The sequence below is a fragment of the Labrus mixtus genome, chromosome 12, assembly GCF_963584025.1.
Source record: "Labrus mixtus chromosome 12, fLabMix1.1, whole genome shotgun sequence".
NCBI lineage: Eukaryota > Metazoa > Chordata > Actinopteri > Labriformes > Labridae > Labrus > Labrus mixtus.
Window position 1 is genome coordinate 24,479,689 of NC_083623.1, and position 19,697 is coordinate 24,499,385.

The 19,697-nt window shown below is 43.5% G+C and overlaps 1 protein-coding gene across 5 annotated transcripts in view; it reads right to left on the minus strand.

Moving 5' to 3' along the window:
• epha7 (eph receptor A7) overlaps window positions 1-19,697 on the minus strand; it is a 101,287-nt gene that overhangs the window by 6,835 nt on the left and 74,755 nt on the right. Inside the window, exons 7-16 of one of the 5 annotated variants that reach the window (XM_061051285.1) lie at window positions 17,274-17,442; window positions 14,711-14,819; window positions 12,601-12,656; window positions 9,758-9,871; window positions 9,089-9,274; window positions 7,273-7,334; window positions 6,828-7,037; window positions 5,565-5,714; window positions 1,435-1,628; window positions 659-814 (exon numbers count right to left, since the gene is read on the minus strand). In XM_061051285.1, the coding sequence (XP_060907268.1) occupies window positions 659-814; window positions 1,435-1,628; window positions 5,565-5,714; window positions 6,828-7,037; window positions 7,273-7,334; window positions 9,089-9,274; window positions 9,758-9,871; window positions 12,601-12,656; window positions 14,711-14,819; window positions 17,274-17,442 (1,406 nt within the window). Of the gene's footprint in view, window positions 1-654; window positions 815-1,434; window positions 1,629-5,564; window positions 5,781-6,827; window positions 7,038-7,272; window positions 7,335-9,088; window positions 9,275-9,757; window positions 9,884-12,600; window positions 12,657-14,710; window positions 14,820-17,273; window positions 17,443-19,697 lie in introns of those variants that run through there. The other 4 variants (XM_061051283.1, XM_061051284.1, XM_061051282.1 and 1 more) reach the window with 4 other exon arrangements.

Here is a 19,697-nt window from a genome sequence, read left to right on the forward strand (position 1 = left end):
CTGAGGAGTGGAGCATAGGAGAGACTGTGCACTGAGATGCTTTGCCTCAGGCGTTCAATTGGACCCTTACTTTTTTTTTTACAGGTAAAATAAAAGCTGCCACCAATGTTCAAGATTATTTTTTGTGATTTCTCTTTTGACTTTGTAGTGTAAAGGGTTAGCTTGAATCCAACAAAAGGAATGAACACAAACTAATTCACAGATGTGCCCGATCAGAACCTCCCTTGTCCAGTCACAGAAAGTTACGGAGTATGGAGTTTGGTAGCTTTGAATATAAAACTGTAATAAGAAGTGTCTTAGTCTTTGACATCACTTCTGATTTGATCCCTAGGGAAACAAAAGTTTTTCTTGATCTTGTTTGTACCTTTTTTTCTCGTCATTTACGTCCTCAAATGAGTGACGATGGCTGAATATTTAATGGCTCTGTCATTGAAGCTGTGCAGCTTTAAGTAAATCATGATTGCCTCTGCCATAAGGGAAAGGCTGCTGTTTGAAAATGTATATTAAGTTACAGAAAACAGGCAGTCCACATGGCGGCACAATTCAAGCGAGTAGATTTGTTTACTCAAGTTGTGACATACGATGGTGAAGTGTGGTTGAGATTTGGCATGGTGTTAATGTTCTCCACCGATGCCGAACCCACTCGACATCTACTTACTCGATTGACATCCTGGCCACAGATTCCAGGGAGCTGTAGCCAGCTGCTGTGAAGTTGTCTCTGTATCGCTCCATCTTGATGGCTTCCAGCCACTCTCCCACTGAGCGGAAAGCGGTGAAGTCTGGTGTGCTCTGATCTAACAGCGGACTAATTGGTCTGCGGGATGAGCACAGAAAAAAAAGATGTTGATGTCTTATGCGAAAGGGAAACATTCGGCTGAAAACACAATCAAGCAGGAGAAAGAGACAAAGAGCTACGACCAAAGGCTTCCAGCGGGGCGGTAAACTGTGACAAGAGGGTGGGGGGGGGGAAAGTGTCTGATTGGAGACTTCAATCAATAAGAATGTCACAAACAGCATGTCAGCTTTCTGCTTCTGAAAACTATTTTAGTCAATATCTTTTAAAATCTTGATGCATCTGCCCCCGTGCACGCTCTGTATAATAAAGAGCTTTTTAACCAGCTGTGACCTCGTGACTCGACAAAATCTCACCTCTGGAAAATACGTTCTGACTGCAAACAAATTCATGTGACAAACGTTGGGAGTGAGGGCTGGAGTTCCCTCTGCACTTTAAAGTACCAGGAACTCATTACAGTGATTGATTTAAACGCCCCTGCCATTGACCATAAAGCCGTGGAAGCTGCTTTGGGGGTATCGATCTCCCCGGGGATTTATCTCCCATCTGTGAACTACGGAGGCTAAATCATCCACTAATGGGCTCAGGCTAAAGTTGAAAATTTAAAAAATGACTCAAATGGGGGGTTTCAATGTCCTCACCTTGTACATGTTCCCACCGGGGTTTTCAGAGTGTTGGGGTTACGGATCATCTTATCCAGGATGCCCACTATCTGATCGAATTTGGGCCGCTCGGCTCGGTCTTTCTGCCAGCAGTCGAGCATGAGCTGATGCAGGCCTGGAGGACAGTCCATCGGGGCGGGGAGACGGTAGCCCTCCTCTATCGCCTTTATGACCTGGATCAAATAAAAAACAGAAGGAGTCATTAGTATCATGAATTAGAAACCATCCTAACCCTTTATATAAAAAGGGTTCAGTTCAGGCACATTACCACAGTTACTGAGTTTTTATTTAGCCTTGGTTTGATCACAGTCATCACCTGCTGCCAGTAAGTGCTGAACACAGCAGGGAGGCTTTTAACAAACTCTTTAGAAGACCGGCTCATTAATCACCATCGTCTCGGTTTCCTTGGGGACTTTAAAGTTTGTAGAATGGATTTTTATGATTTTACTCATTATCTTTAATGACAGGCTAAAGATTAAAGTCCAAATGGAACCACACAGTACATACCAATGTATAGCATTCAACAAAACACTGACATTCTCTCAATTTTAAAGATGTTGTCCATGTTCTCCTCATGTCCACCTTTCATCTCGTCAGTCTGTGAAACCTAAAGTTGAGCTTTGCATGATTTGCAGCTCAATAAAGTTGTTGATCACATACTGGCGTCAGGAAAATCCCTCATTTTAGCCTCTGCCTGAAACGGTTAATTTCGCCTGCTGTCTCTTTAAGGCCCACCTCCCAAAGTGCCCACTTTATTCTCATGGCTAGCTCTCTGGAAGCCTTCAGGGGGACAGAACGCTGCAGGGCTGCCAGGCAAGGGTCGCTCTCTTGGCTGGGAGAAGAGAGCCAATGAAATAGGTTTCACTGGCTTACGTAGAGGCTTGAGATGTTTTAAGGCAGTATTTTTCTTGTCCTGCCTTTGGAATAAAATCAAGCTTGTAGTTTTATCAGAGGTCTTTAGTCTTGTCTTATGCAAGATGTTGTTCAATGATGTGACCAATGTCAACAAACCAATCGGCGCGGCCTCGCCAGCACCAAGCTGCAAATTAGTTAACATTGCCGGAAGGCGAAGCAGTGTGTGCTCATGTTGACAATGACTAATCAGAAATATTTAATTTTTCGTACCAGGCTTTAAACATGTTCATTTCTGCTATAAAAATGTGATTTTTTGAATGGGTGTGTATGTGACTTCCTGTGCTTCTGCCAGCCTCAAGTTGACACTCGGAGCACTGCAGGATTTTGCACTTCCACATTGGCTTCATTTTTCAACACCGGAGGTATCTGTTTGGGTTAAACTGGCACATCGACCAGAGCGATGTGTGACACACTGTAACCACAGGTATGTGGACGTTAACCTGCAAGGAGGACTGAAGGCTGGTGTTGTTAGCGATGCTAACATTAGTCATGTTTTGCAAACCTATTTCACATCAGGAAATAATCACTGACAATGAAAACAGCTTGAAAGGCCATTTGGTGTAAGGCAGGTATTTGTTTTCCTGATACGAATGTCCCACATTGTTGATGTTTTTTTAAGAAGGAACTATATTTATACCGCTCTGATGAATAATAGAAAGATGCCTCCACTGAGCTTTTAAACTTAATCTCTTGACACTCCACATCATGCATGCAGTTCATCGCTGAGAACATTAAAAGTCGTGAGATCAACGGGCACTTTGATTTCTTCCTTCATTGTGTGGATAAGGAGCTGTCTACGTCTGCTCGCGTTCATCAGCTATTCCCGTCAGCTCCGCTCAGACAAGACTGAGTCATGGAGGGAAAAGGTGTCAAAACAATGAAACCGCTGGGAAAAATGCAGATAATGTTCTTCCTCCATCCCCAGAGGATGTTTGCTGACATCTTGACAAAGCACAAAAATATCTGACATTGATGTCTGTCAAGTAGCACAGCGTCAAAACACCCCATACGCAACTTTAATACTCGGGGAAACTTGTTTAGCATTTCTAACATCGGACTGTTCAATCAGCAGGCCTCTGCCTGGCGGCGCTGGGGAATCTTAATCATGTTTAGCCCCCGATGCTGTGGATGCTAAACATCGGGCGGGCGCCATATAGGAATCCTAGAGGCCAGAGCTCGCCCGCCTCCCACCATCAATCAAAATGTGTCAAATGTCCGACAATAAGGAACGGCTTCAAGTGGTCTGGCACGGTTGGACTCGCTCAGTGGGAGTTGGCAGAAAAGCAGGCAGCAGCACTCAGAGAGCTGCAGGAGAGTCAATCATTAAAGCAATTTGTGACATTTGTGAAAAGAAGTGCGGCGAGATGAAAAGTGTGGGCTGTGTCAGGAGCCGGCTCTTACTATTTACTTGACGGTAAAGTATGAACGGTGCAAAAAAAAAAAGATATCATCTTGAGTGAGTCAAGTTTATTCTTCTGAGTTTTACAAATCAAATGAGATCCATCACTCTGTACTTTTAAAATTCACTCTCAGGTTTAGTTACAGCGTTTTTTTTTAGCCCTAAAAGTCTAAATTCTAGTTTTCAGCTTCAAAGTGAGTTTTTGTTTTTATCTTCTTTTGGCTAAAAATCAATTTAATTTCTATCCTTATAACAGAAAAGTGCTACAGTCTAAGAGCACACTTTGCTGATTGTTTATTCTTTACTTTGTCATACTTCCCTTTACTCTTCAGTACCCTCTCACTGCTTGAATTCACTCTGCTGTTGCTCATAATGATGTAAACATATTCTTCATTCTGCAGAGTTTTGAGCTTTCACTTCAGCCCTCCTTCTCAAACTAAAATAGTCCCATCTCGTTGGGAGATTTTTCTACTTTGGCTAAAATTATAAGCGTGCACTTTTTTTTTGCAAGCACAGATTTTCCTTCGCTCCAGATTTAGTCTTTTTTTGGTCTCTGTAAACTGTTCAGAGAAAGATCTAGTGCAACATCAATAAAAAATACCCCAAAACAAATTCAGTTCTATTTTTTACTTTTGCAGTCAGCAAGCTCATCCAACACTGAGACTGACGTGTCAGAGCTGAAGGAGAGACGGTGAGTCTGCTTGTGTCAAAGACAAACACTGAGAAACATTTTATCCATCATTTGATTTTAGTTACTTTTTTAAACACACACTACAGTTTCAGTGAGTTATACATTTTTTGGTGACACCTCTTTGATTTTAGTTTCACTTCAGACGAACATTTTTTTACATTTGAGTTTTTGTTATGTCTTTAGTTTTTGTTATCCATAATAACCCTGCTCCTCACAGTCGAACAGTCCCTGCTTGCACTTAGTGTCTCTCTACACTTTGACTTCCTGTCCTCCAGCCTGCACGTTTCATCTCAGATCAGCTCTCCAGACTTCAGGGACAATCCTCTCAAAAAATGCCCCAATCAATCAAACGAGGGCTCATTTCTCATCAGAAGCCAAAAGGAAACCACACTGAACGTTTCCTCACATGTGAAGAAGCACCAACAAAAGCTGAAGCCCCTTTAAATCTAGCGTATATCTATTTCATTACATCCTTGACTTGTATAACATAGCGAGTGTAATAATGCAAACTGCAGAATATGCATGACTTGCTCGCTGTGTAATTGGTTCAACGCTGCTACTCACAATAGTTTCCATTAGCATAAGTCATTATAAACTTTTAAAGACATTTGAGGCTAAAGCATCCTGCATGACGAGTGTTTTCCACTCCTGTTATTCATATTAACGCTCGCGTCAAATCCATGTTCTCAGGACATTTTTAATGCGTGTCCCACTTCAGGACTGTTTCTCCTTCAGATGTAGTCAAAGTACGTGAATACAGCGAGACTTCTTGAACTAATTAAGCCCAAGGTTACCCTCCTCGCCGAGCTTTTCTCACGAGAGTCCTCCAAGAAGGCTTTGAAGAAGCACAAACTGAGATTTTTTTTCTTTTTTCTTTTTTTTTGTATGTCATTTTCTCTTGTGTTAGTGAGATGACTTCATCAGGGATAATTAGAGGAGGAATCTAGGGGAAACATGATAACCTCCTAATGAATGCACTAGTTTAGACGGCGTCTTTAGTGTTGGAGTCATGTTCATTTCTAAAAGCTTTGTGATGCTTTGTTAGCATCACAAAGCTTAAAAACACAGAACTTAAAAACATCTCCACATCAGGTGGTCACTCACATCTTGATTGGACATGTCCCAGTAAGGCCGCTCCCCGTAGGACATGACCTCCCACATGACGATGCCGTAGCTCCACACGTCGCTTGCAGAGGTGAATTTACGGTACTGGATGGCTTCTGGTGACGTCCACCTGACCGGTATCTTGCCCCCCTGTTCAGTAAAACGCAGGTCAGTGGCTGGAGTAAAGATCACATTCATTATATCCTTCATCTTCCCCTAAAAACACAAAGTGTTACAAACAGTGTTACACACATCAACCAACAACTTTATGACATGTTAAGTTTTCATTTTTTGTTGCTTTTTTGCCTTTATAGGACAACTGAAGAGAGACAGGAAATATTTGGAGGAGAGAGAGTAGGGGATGACATGCAGGGACGAGGTTGGATTTGAACCTATGACCGCTGCCATGAGGACTACAGCCTCTGTACATGGGGTGCGCGACATAACCGCTAGGATCGCCCGCACCCCGGACTTTATGACAAGTTGAGCAAAAACACAGATCAGGTGTCTCTAAAGTCAATGGTTGATACTTTTCTTTCTTCACATTGTTGGAACTATTTACATGATTATTAAAGGAATTAAACTGTGGTGGGAAACCTTTGTTTTCTTTTGAGGGCTTAGTAACATGAAAACAGAAGACTAACCCTCAACAGAACTCTCAAAGTTATTAATGGCTAAGACGGATCTATTAAAGCTTTTATAATTTATATGTTTTTTTAAGATTTCTTTTTTGGGGGCTTTTTATGCCTTTAACTGCAGAGACAGGACAGTGGATTTGGAAATCAGGGACACTGAGAGATGCGGGGAATGGAGCTACAGGTCAGATTTGAACCCTGACCGCCCGTCCGCCTCAAGGACTACACCCACAGGCGCCCCGTTTATCATAGAGTTTAAAGAGGTCAGAAAGCTCCAGTAACACTTAAAGTAGGATGCTTGTGGCCTTCATCAGGGTGGATGAGGATGACCCTCTCCATGAACTTAGGTAGTTGGTGAAGTCGTGTCAGATCACCCTACTCTGCTTCTACAGTAATATAGAATTGGTCACGACTAATACACCTTTAATAAACGGGTGTCTTGTCAGGGAGTTGCACTCAGACGATGCTTGTTTTGCATGTTAAAATGGTGCAGACTACTCGGGCGTGCACCGGTGCTCCTGCTCTATTTTCATACACCGGCTGAGACTTGATTAGAGAATTCAGACGGGGGTTCTTGGCGGAGAGAGAGAGAGAGAGAGAGAGGGAGGGAGAGCTTTAATTGACTCACAGTTGTTGTGTAGACAGCCTCAGGATCGTCGTCTATCACCCTTGACAGGCCGAAGTCAGACACTTTACATACGAGATTGCTGTTGACAAGGATGTTCCGCGCAGCCAGATCTCGATGGACGTATCCCATATCGGAGAGATACCTCATCCCCGCCGCGATGCCCCGCAGCATGCCCACCAGCTGGATGACTGTGAACTGACCGTCGTGTTTCTGCGCGACAACAAGGAAAAAACACAGACAGGTCAGCCATCTTCACTGACCAGGAGGGGAATGTAGGTCACAGCACTGCAGCAGCTCCAGCACCAAAGATTTATGATATTTATGCGATGCACAGATCCTGCTGCAGACTGCCTGCTGTCTGGGACTGTTTCCAGCAAATGCACAAGAAAAAGTTTGGAAAAGATACTGCTTTGAGCCTCCTGGGCGATCGAAAGGTGATACTCACCCTGAGGAAAGCGTCTAATGAGCCGTTCTCCATGTACTCGATGACGATCATCACCGGCTTTCCTGCACACAACAAAGACACGGACATGAAATAAAAGAAGATGATTCACTGATACCTTTAATTTGGTTTGCTTACATAATGAACCACAATACTTCCCGAGTTATTTTTAGCCATGCGTTTCATTGGCTTTTAATTAAAAGTTACCATCTGCTGCTTTTATTACAGCGTCTAAATGGGGGAATGTTAAACAGGGAGTTTGGCTAATTTCATCAGATATAATGTCACTCTAAACTTCTTTTACCTCCCAAAGCTTAACCCACTCTGATGAAATCCATCACGCAGGATATTTGAACCGTCTCACTGCGCTCAGACTTTTTATTCTTTTCATCGTAGGCAATACTCAAGAGGGTTTTTAAGTTAGTTTTGTAGGAGCGGAACAGTTTTATTAAAGGTCACAAATTAAGCAAAAAACACTTCATCATGTTTCTCTAACACTAATATGTGTCCCTAGTCCGTCTACAAACCCCCAGTTACGAGGAAAGTTCATCCTCTCCATCTTTTTCTTTTCAGAAAATGTGTGCTCAAACAGGCCGTTTGGAGATTTTCCCTTCATGACATCACAAAGGACAGTAGCCCCTCCCCCAGGTGGGTGACACTCCCACAGCTAGGTGTTTGTTCTGCCCTCTGAATCTGCCTTCTCACCGTAAACAATAGGACATGGAGCGAGAAAGCCCAAGCCACATCCCCTTTCCAGAGAGGGGGCGTGGTCAAACACAGCTCATTTGCATTTAAAGGTACAGACACAGAAACAGCCTGTTCTGAGCAGGTGGAGAAGTGAGATTAGGTAGCAGAAGTCTACTGGGTTAGCTGGATAGCATCAGATAGTGGACAGACAACAGAGTGGGGGTTTCCACATGGCTGTTCTCGTTCTGCAGTACTAAACATTGACCATAAAAATGTCAGGTCTCCATAGCGATATATTCACTAATCGTACATGAGCAGCAACATATCCTGTTCCAACTCGTCACTGAATTTGAGAGTCCTCTCACGGTCTTACATACATGAGTAACTACTCTCTCCACCATCAACAGAAAAACACGTCATACTCTGACTGTTGCAAACACAGTGCTAACCCCCGTATGAAGGTGGATCAAAGACTTTTAGGTTTTTAGGGAGGAGGAGGCTGGACTGGTCGAGGCAAAGTTTTGCCTGCAGCAGCACGATGTGAGCAGCATTGGTGTAGCAGGGAGCGGTGAGAAGGAAGTCATGGTTAAATGGACGGCCTTGTTGTGGGAATAAGCTGTGATTGGCTAGTGAGTGATAAGAAGAAATAAGCGTGCTGATGAGCAGATCAAAAGGTGTATAACAGTAGAAATACAGAGCCTACACTGGTATTTTTGATTGTCTCATCTGTCTTAAGTTTCCTTGCAAGCAGCTTGAAGGTTATGTACGTTCCATAGGTTCTGCTCTGGCTTGTATACTTTTAATCAGAATTTGTTCAGAAAGGATTTTTCAAAAGTAATAATTCATTTGGGGACCACACACAGTGTCATGACATGATGTCATCGACAAACACACAGCAGGATAAAGCAAAGACAGAAGCTCTGCTTTCCCCTAAACAAACAGTGAATGCTCGATCTCTCATACTCTTTGTTTTACGTTTATTTCAACAGGACGAGGGACAAAAACACTCTTCAGCTGCAGCAGTGCTCGTGAGGTCTGTTTTTCCTCAGACAGCATTTCCTCAGCTCTTTAGACCAAGACTCATGTTGACTGTAAACTTTTTACATTTATTATCTAATCTAAGTGTGATTACCTCTCGTCACAACTCCCTCCAGGTGAACCACGTTAGGATGGTCGAACTGTCCCATGATGCTGGCCTCGCACAGGAAGTCCCGCCTCTGCTTCTCCGTGTAGCCCACCTTCAACGTCTTGATGGCGACTGACACGTCGCGCTTTCCAGGCAGCTTGAGCCGCCCGCTGCACACCTCCCCGAACTCTCCTGAAGCGGGATGAAGAACCATTCATGAGTGAGGCGGGGGGGGGGGGGGGGGGGCGGTGGCAGTGAAAGGGGGGGAGGGGGAACATCAAGCCACTTCACAATGACAAATTTATTAGTGTATTTTGAGACGAAGCAGCTGTGCGGTGTGGAATACAAATTGGAGTGCGACATCTTGTTATACTCAGGGGAGTGTAACCGAGACCTATAATAAGACATGCTAGAGATGCATAGATACTGTCATTGACCGCCTGTGTTAAAAAAACCCATGTGGCAGCAATTTTTCTGCTGCAGGAATCTCAGCGGCCGCCCCTTCAGACGGAGCCCACACATTAATTGCAATGAACTTTTTCCCCCTCTTTACAATTGCACCATCAATAAACAACGCATGGAGCTGTGTCCCTGCACGAGGTGTAAATATTTGCCTGTCAGCGTGATGTATGATAGCTGGAGAAGACACGAGATGGAGGGGGGAGGGGGGCTCACCTGCTCCGATAACCCGCTCGATTTTAATGCACGAGGCGTCCAGCTCCTTGGCAAACTGATGGACGGCTCTGTTGGGGTCCTCGTAGGTTTCGGGGTCGATGTAGGTTTTGGTGCCTGGAAATTTAACTGTAGAAAGGTAAGAGGATTACTGTTACGGTTTTAATATGCAACACTGCGCTGCGGCGGCCCGCTTGACAGGCACAAACGATCACAAAGAGCAGAGGGAATAAGTGAACAGTCAGCAGCTGGTGTCAGAAAAAAAGCTTTTTTTTCATCTCAAATGAGAAGCAGAGGTTTGAGTAACCTGTGCACATTATGATTTTATAAAGCTGTCGGTGACCTTTCACCTGCCTGCAGCTCACACTCACTCACTGGAGAACACGTGTGCTGCTTCATACACTTAGAGTCTTAATCATTATTTCATTAGTAGAAGAGCTTATAATGTTGAGATACTCACTCAACTTTATGACCTTGAACATATCTTTAAAACCATCTGAACAGAAGTGGTTTGAAACCTTCGTTGACCTTCAGTCATTCCTTAATTTGTTCTTAGGAGTTCAATGTGTTCATGTGTGACTTATAGAGCACTCATGTTTCTTTTAAAGATTTATTTCTTGGCTTTTTGTTCCTTTATTGTAGAGAGTGGATAGAGTCAGAAATCAGGGAGAGAGAGAGAGTGTGTGTGGAATGTCATGCAGATAAGGAGCCACAGGTCGGATTTAAACCCTGACTGCCCGCTTCGAGGACTACAGCCTCTGTACACCGGCTGTGCACACTAACCCCTACCCTACCAACGCAAATGTTTAATGTCAAATTAGCAGCATTGATTCATTCTGAGGGTCTGAGCTGAACCAATCAGATTTGTAAAAAGCGGATTCACTGACTTGACGTGAGCTCTGAGCTTTCAAAGAAGTGACCGAAAGGATTTGAGCAAAACATTTGACTGTAGCTGAAATGCAGTATCTGAACATTTTACACTTATTTCTGGACTTTTTCACATTATGTTAAACATCATTCCTACCTTCTTAAATTCAGAACTATGGGAAAAAAAACACTTGAATGAGTTAGTCACTTTAAATAGTTGTTACTGCTTGAACTGTTTTTCAGTCCACTTTGATTTATTTACTAATGTCACTGTCTCTAGCCACCTTACTGTCACTGCATATTACTACCTCCTCATTCTTGATGATTGTCTTATGTAGCGTCACAGTCCTAGAGGAACAAAATCTCACTGTGTACTTTGCATATGGTTTATATGAAAACAAAAGGAACTTGACTTTGTGATGTGCAGATAATGTCCGACACGCTTTAGTCAAATTATGTAAAGCTGTGGTACAATAACCTTACAGCATGAATACAACAAACTCCTGCCTTCCAGCCTGCATAGAGAAGAACTGAATGAAAAACGTGTCGACGTGGGGAAATTAATTATTTTGTTTGACTGAAGCCTCAAGCAAGACATCTGGATTCCCCCCCTCCTAAAAAACAGCAATGTCCCTGTGCTTTCTAAAACACTGATAGGAGAAAAGTTCATGAATTTCAATGAAGTGAGAGCAGAAGCAGTTTGAAGAAAACAAAGAAAACAAGGTTAAAGGGGGGCCAGCGATAGGGTAGAAGGGGGGGGGGGTTACTGTATCGCACTGAGCTCCAAATGAACTGCAAATTACAATATTACGCTCTATTAAGGGAACGGGCGACTCAGGGGGGCGATTATGTGCAGTTTAAATTCCACTGATAACAATATAACCTGTCAACTTTTTAAAATTTAATGAGATGAGTGCGGCTCTGATACGCTGGATAAACACAACAACAACAACAACGGTGGAGCAGGAGTGTAGAAGTGTAGAGCTCGTCCAGCTGAAGAGACACTTATCCCCCCCCCACAGACATGGAGGAAGCAGCCCGCTGGCCAATCCGACAGTGTAAATACAACAAATGCATTGTGCTCCGGTGAGGGGGACGCCGGCAGCACACATTTCCCTCCACTTGCTCCCATAATTGCTTCGTCCATCCGAGATGTCGGCAGATCTGATAGGAGATGTCTTATCGCCGCTGCCTCGCTGCTACATGGCGGACAAATTGGCTCTGCATGTCGAATTCTCGCGCTATCTGGCTTCTGTCGTCCCCGGCAGCCTTTTTTTTTTTTTTTTTACTCGTCATTTGATATTGCTCGATGGATCCTTCCACTAGCCTTGTTTGTGTTTGCTCACAGTATTTTTTCGTCCTCAGCAGGTTTGTCAGATACTTAGCGGTAGCCGACCTGCAGCTCGCCACGCCGCCTCTGCTTTAGCCCCCGCACTCCGTGACACCCCTGACCCTTTTGTTTTCCAAATCAGCAGTTTGCCTACAGCGCGGATCATTACGACTTCACTTTGGGGAAGCTGTCTGCAGCTGGATCTCCAGGGGCATCATTAGGGGGGGTGGTGGTGTAAAAAAAAAAATTCTCACTGAGAGATGCAGCTCCTGCGACGGAGCAGACTGTGTGTGTACACTTTGTCGCTCTCTAAGTCGGGTTTCCACAAAACAACTCCTCTTCCTCTGGGGTCAACCTCGGCTCTCTCCCTGACAGCTGTCACATTCAAGCATCTGCAGCTTCCTAACTTCATCACACAAGTCTGAGCTAGCCAATCAGCAGCAGATGTTAGCCTGATTGTTCCGGCTTTGACTCAAATCAAATGAACTGGGATCAGACAGTCATGCCTGTGGGTGCTAATGGGCTTTAAGGCACCCCTTCCTGTTTGGTATGCGGTGATTGAGATGTCTCTGTCTCTGAGTGAGTGTGTGTGTGTGTGTGTGTGTGTGTGTGTGTGTGTGTGCGTGTGTGTGTGGATTCGGGCACTTACACTGAAAGTAGAGCTCCTCGTCTCCCTCCTGATCGGCTTTGCTGTACCCGCAGTGTCTGCACAGGGGGAAGGAGAGGAAGAGAGCGTCAGAATCAACTGATTGCACGCAGGAAATAAAATTCCCTAAATTACAAGATTTCTAATACGGCGCGTGACAAATCTGTCATGAGCCCAGCTGAGCAGCAGGAGCCTGAAAAAGGCTGGGAAAGTAGCAAATCATGTCAAGGGTCAAATAATACATGCACTGTGCAGGACTGTTCAACATGTCTCGTAATATTAGTTTGTAATATTAACGTGTTGAAGGTCTCAAAAGAAGGTGACATGCAATACAAAGTCGATCTCTGAGCGCAAAGTAAAAATAATCATGACTTCTGAAGGTGAAAACGACACACATGATAGATATGCATGTGTGTGTGTGTGTTTCTTGACAATGCCTTTTTTTTTTTTTACAACAAGCCATGAGTCACTACATCTTTCCTTAACGAGGAAAAAGCTACTCAGTGGACCTTGAGTTTGAGGAAAACTCTTATTTTTCCACCCTGGATCCTCCTCCCTTTTACATATTTGAGGTCTGAATGACAAAGAAGGTGCAAAAACTTTGAGAAATGCTCCAGCAGATTGTTTCAGTCTGATGCCAGAACCACAGGCATGCAGCAGGGCTTGGAAATATACGAAGTTTTTAAGATATAAAGATACATTTTCTAACTTGTACCAGGGAAAGACGATGTTGTTTATATCGACATAGTTCATGTTGCATTAAAATGACACTGTATGTTTCTTCTGTAGAGACGTCAGTGCGCCTGTTTCTCCTCTTTCTGTCTGTCCCTCTTCACTCTGCTTCTCCTCTCTCTCTCTCGCTCTCTCCCTATCTGATCAAAACTCAAGATCTGCCTGCAGAACAAATCACACAGCTGTGAGAGGTTTGTTCTTTTTATTTATTTAATTTAATCATATTTTTATTTCACACAGTATAGTAGTTCATTTTGTCACTTTTGTCATGTACATGTTGACGTTGTGCAGCAGGTTGTTGATAAAGGACCATGTGGGACATTTGGTATTTGACTTAAGAGCAAAACTATGTTTGTCTTATTTCTTTATGGAATAAATATTGAGATATACATCATGTATCGCGATTCAGCTAAAAAGTATTTTTGGTCCATATGGCTCATATGGTTGACTGGTTGCTCAGTGTGGTCAACGTAGATGAGAAAGTGTAAAAAAAAGTGTGTTGGGCACTCTTGGAAAAGGGGAAAATGTTTCACACACACAAAAGAAGAGGAAACCGACATGAAACATGTAAAAATGAGGAAGGAAATACTCCAAAGGTCTTTATTATAAGGGTTATAATGGCTTATAATAAAGAATCTGAAATCATTTTACATGTTTCTTTTAGTGGATTTACTTTTGATTGGGCGTCTTTCCTGCAGGGATTTTTGTTGCAGACATTACAGTCTGTTTAGTAGCTGCAGGCTGACTGATCTACCGGAGCAGTTCCAACATTTGGCATCTTTTTTTTGTTTCATTTAGACCCCGAACTATGTTTAAAATACCAGAAATTCCTCTTTAAAATGAAACTCAGAGAAGGGGGGGGGGGGAGGGAGGGGGGGAGGGGGTACATCTGATGAATCCACCATAAAAAGCAAGCTCTGGTGAAATGCCATCCGTGCAGATGAAAACACAGATGAAGTGTGTGAGGAAACAGTGATAATGACAATGCGCAGGGTTGCTTTGTGTGTCATACTTCATCCTGCCCTCAGGATCTCTCTCACACACACACACACACACACACACACACACACACACACACACACAGGAATGCAGAGCCAAAGCTGTCTCGCTCTGGGGGTGCTCGTCTCATAATGGCTCTGCAAAAAAAAAAGCTTGAAATTTTTTGTCGGTGGCTGGAGAGAGAGAGAGAGAAAAAAAACTAAAAAAATAATGATGCATCACAACGGCATTAGCACAGCATGCCACGAGATGATGGGTGCACGTGTGTGTGCGTGTGACGGCTCCACAGACAAGACGTGGAGGGCCTGTGAGTGACAGAAAGGCTAATTGACAAGCGCAGACTCACAGGAGCGGAGAGTCAATGGGGCCCGCGAGAGCGTACCTTCTCCCGATGATGAAGCCGAACACCATGAACACCAGGATGATGGTCCCCGCCACGGCCACCACTGCGATGATGATGACCGGGTTCTGCTCGCTGGACACGATGGCAGCTGATGAGACGGACACACACACACACACACAGAAAGACACACAGAAAGGCAGAGTGAACCTCAGCACATCAAAGAGAACAATCTGCAGGACATAATTGAGCCCAATGAGAGGTGTGGAGATTGATAACCCCCTCCCCCTTCCCCTCCTTCCCTCAGAGGGAGCGAAGGAGGGCCCGCTTCTATTTTTGAGCCGTCCTCATACACACGGCTCTACTGTTTCAGAAAGTGGGCTTAATAGTCCCAGACGGCGACGGCGATGCCCTTCATCTCAAACAAAGACACATTCAGGTTGGATTGTTTCCCCATCCGGAGCGCTCTCTCAGTGCTCAAAGTGTTTGCGTTGACAAACTGCCGATTGCTCCCGAGAATGACTCCTCGTAGCGTCGAAAATAAAGTCAACGCGAGCGGTGTATGAGGAGGAAATTCATGCATTTTAAATCAAGTGGATCTGAGCTGTATAAATTGAAGAGAATTACTTTTTTTGTGGTCTGCCCGAGGAGGAAAGGGGGAGGCCGGAAAATGCTGCAACATTTTGATATCTAAACATCTCGACTGTTGTCTTATTATTATGTGAGGAGTAAAGACAACGACTCTGACTTATCATACAGCTTCCCCTCATGGGGGCCGACACAGAGGAAAGGCTCGCGGTTCACCGTTTTGGTCAAGGACGCTTTGACTGGAATGCAAACTTGTAACCTTGTATCAGGACACACTCGGCATGTGGTATGAGTAATTAATGTGTCCTTTAATGCAGGAGTGCTGCATGTAGGAGGGGGGGGGGGGGGGGGGGGGGTCAGTGTGTGAGATGGTGGGTGGGCAGGTTGGACGTTGGGCCCAAAAACAAAAATGAAATGTCCCCAACTCTCACTAGCATTTGGCTTTGAGCTCAGCAAATATGAAAAGAGGAAAAGAAATGTCATAATAAACACATTTCCTGTTATTTGATTAATTGAAGAAACTCTTAATTGTTCTTTCTCCTGTCTCGCAACTTCATTTTTTTATCCAAATTGGTTTCCAAAGTAACTTCCTCTGTCTTTTATTTCTGGGAAATCCGACGGGTTTTAGGAGGGAAAAAAAATAAATGAAAGCGCCACAAGACACAATTTTTTTTTCAGGCCAATTTGGGAACATAGCTAAGTCATCACTACTGCCTCTTGTGGCCAAAATGAGTATTACAGCAGCAAACTCTTCAGGGCGTGGGCCTAATGTATTTTTTAAAATCTCAATCACTTTTTTTAAAACTGGTTTTTCAAGGAAGGAAAGAAAAATCCTTCCCAAAATGATCAATGCCAAACGTTTTTTTTCCAACTAGAGAATGTGTTTGATGGCCTGTAACGGCCTGTAATGTGTTTGAAACTCTGAAAGAGGAAATTTGCTCCTGCTGCTGGCACATTTTTTCAGCTGCTAGTAAAATATGAACACAGTCGAGCAGTGACTCTCAAACTTTTAAACCACAAACCTCTGAAACTACACGCCATTGTTGTTGTAGCGTGCGGCTTTTGTCTGGAAGCGTAATGCGCATGTGTGTAATGGCTCTGTTTCCAGAGGAGCTGCATGTTGCCAGTTAACACGAGGATGGAGACGGTGCTCGGTGTGGAACTCAAAACGTTGCATTTTCAGGCACCCAGAACTCTGTTAGCTTGTAAATGAACAGCCAAAACACACCAAAATGTTGAAAACATCTAGCTAAAATTGTCATGTAAGACTCAGTCAAAAAATGAATCCATATTGATTTCAGCGTGTTTCAAAATAAGAGCGTAAATGACATAATAGTGAGGTTTACCATGTCCTGACTGACATCACTGCACGGACACGATCCCAACCTTCTGATGTCATTGACTCTGAAGAGCTAATTATGTTGAGCGTGCCACATTATTACCAAAACGTTTCATACAGGAATCTGTATTTGACAGCCTTAACAAATAAAAGACGTTTTGACTTCATTTACGGAGGTCTGAAAATTGACATGAACTTTCCTACAAACACCCCCGCAGAGGAACCCCTCACCCAAACTCACAATAACACGCCGCAGCGCTCACTCCAGGCAGCGCTAATGTCAGTGATTAGATTGAAATTGAGTTCATCCTCATGACGCTACAGTTGCTTGTCCTTGTGCTCATTCATTTTTTTCCCATGACGTGTTGTCAGCACTAAAGTCGAGGTAATTTCTGTTTGCTTTGCTCGAAAGCGAATAATTTCCCTGGGCCATTCCTACAGGAGCTGGAGACATTAACAGGTTTGTGCATAAATTTAAAAAGCCTGTGTTCAAAAAAACCACATGCGGATATGCCGCTGTGATCAAACTCTCGCTTTGTTAGCGGTGCATGCGGAGCCCATACTGATGCTCTCTGTGAGCCGAGTATTCAAACGATCAGCAGCCAGGTGCAAACAAAGAGGAGGAGGGACAAACACATTTTACACAACAAAAAGCAGCTGTGTGTTTATTAGTCGTACCTGTGGTCTCCTCCTTGGTGGTTATCTCCAGTCTGGGCCCGAAGGTGCCGTACCCGGCCTCTGTGAAGGCCCTGATCTGGAACACGTAGGCCGTGCTGGGCTTCAGGTTGTTCACCGTGGCTGACGTGGACTTTGACCTCACCGTGGAATAGATCCGGTCCTTCTGATCCTGCATGAACGAGGATAAAATCAGCTTTTAATTCAGAGAATGACCTTCACCGTTTTTGGGTCAAAAAAAAAAAAAAGGACACAAAGTGTTTTTGTGTTAACGTCTAAGCTTGGATATAAAAAAGGTTCAGAGACACTTGAGAAGATGTAATTAGCTGCTCTTTGTGAATGTGAATGAATGTGATTTAACAATGACTCACTCATTTAGATAAACAGGGAGGCAATTTAAGATGAGACCGCTCACATTCAGCAATCGTTAACAGAAGTCCTGAAGTCATGCACAGCTCGTACAGACTTCCTCTGTCTGAGCTGAGGAGACGACAGAGTCCACATCTAAACTGGTCGTCAAGGGAAACAAAGCTCTTTTCTTCTTTTATCTTCCTACTTCTTAAGATTAAACTTTGACTTGTTGATTTGACTGTTTATCTGTTATCTTTATGGATTTAGTATAAAGAGTATTTCCACAGTCCTGTATTAGTCAAACTAACCTGACAGGGCCGCCATGACAGACACGACATGTTTATTGTTGCCGTGGAAACACCGGATGTTACGTCAAAGACCGCTGAATTAAGAAGTAGAAATAGCTACTGAAAGCTGCCGTACTGTTGCTGTATGTGTTGCTGTGATAAAAACCTCATGTAAATTATACTATACTACATTAGCTCGTCGATAAACATATTCTCTTCCTCAGGTCGGTTTCTTGCGTTCTTCTTGACTACGGTCGACTGAGAGTTAATTTTAATCATGGGTGGGGGGTGGAGTAGCAGAGAGAATCACTCCCATGATTCCCCGCCAGCCTCGACGTCATCTTTTGTTATTGTTTTGATTGAGAGCCCCCTGGTGGTGGAATCTACACTGTGCGTTTAAGAAAAGATTTATTTTGCTTAAGTAGATCAGATGTAGCCTACATCCCGACCCATCAGGAGAATAATGCATCACCAGCCAATGACTGACACCCCAAACATGTCTACAGCATAAAATGGAAAGGAAGATCGGTGTTTACTTTTATTAACAGAGGTTAAAAAGATGGCGGAGACACAGGCAAAGAAACTTCTTCAGTAACATGCTGCGCTAAATTATGTTCAGCTGAAAGTACCTTACTGCTATCAATAGTCCTTGCTTTTGTTTGTCATGTTTACGTTTCTATATGTAGCCTACATGTTTTCTTAAAAATACTAAAGAGAAACATCTGTAACACTAAGTGAAAAGATTGTTTTACCAATGATACAGCCGGCATTAAAGACAACATGTAAAAACTTGAATATCTCCAGAATAATAGATTCTATTGAAATGCAGCGGCTGCTCTTATCGTGTACTTTGTTGTTGATCTGTAAATGTTTTGCTCGGCAAGAAGCCCAAATGGAATGCCAGGGTCCGTTAGGGGTGCAGTTGTTGTTTCCAATTTCCCACTTTTACAGCTGGGCAGAGCACAGCGGCCACAGTACGTGACGCAGGACACTGATTGGTCGGTGTTTGTGAGAGGCTGCAGCCAGCGGGACTGGCATCACAGCTCTCTGATTTGCCGGGTTAAATTCACTCCATTAAACCTTGCTGTAAAAAAGCTGATGTGTTCACACTCGAAACACGGGGAGATATTTATGTGGAAGGAGATAACAGTAACAGATTGCTAATTCTGGCAGTGCAGCAGGCTCTGATTGTGTGTGTGTGTGTGTGTGTGTGCGTGTGCGTGTGCGTGTGCGTGTGTATGCTAACATGTGTGCGGGGGCGGCTGTGAAGGACTACAGCCTGATTAAAATCTTATGAGCATCTCATTCATTATTGCAATTATGAGACAAAGAAGGTACTTGCAGAATCTTGTGAATTCCACTCACAGCAGCATGCAGACAGAATACAAAATGAAGAGTCGGCAAAAGTGAGAGTGATGTGAGAGATGAGGGGTGGGGGGTGGGGGGCGTTGTTCACAAAGAGACAAGGACACAAACAAGTCTCCTTCAAACTCACTTCTTTTGTGTTCGGTTATTGTTTAAATCGTGCACGGCGAAATACAAGAGAGAGGAGAGGAAAAAGAGAAACTCAATTTGATCTGAGTTTGATCTAGATTGTTCTCTCTCCTGTGCTGGTGACTCATGAACAGGTGTATACACATATTTTTTATGTGAGAGTAATTTGTAGTATTGCATTTAGTTTTTGCTTTTTTAAATAAAAACAATAAATTATGTCTTATTAAATTTGAAAAGAAAAAAACTGATTTTATGTTCTCATGTGAATGCAATAGGCTTCCTTAATAAACTTCAC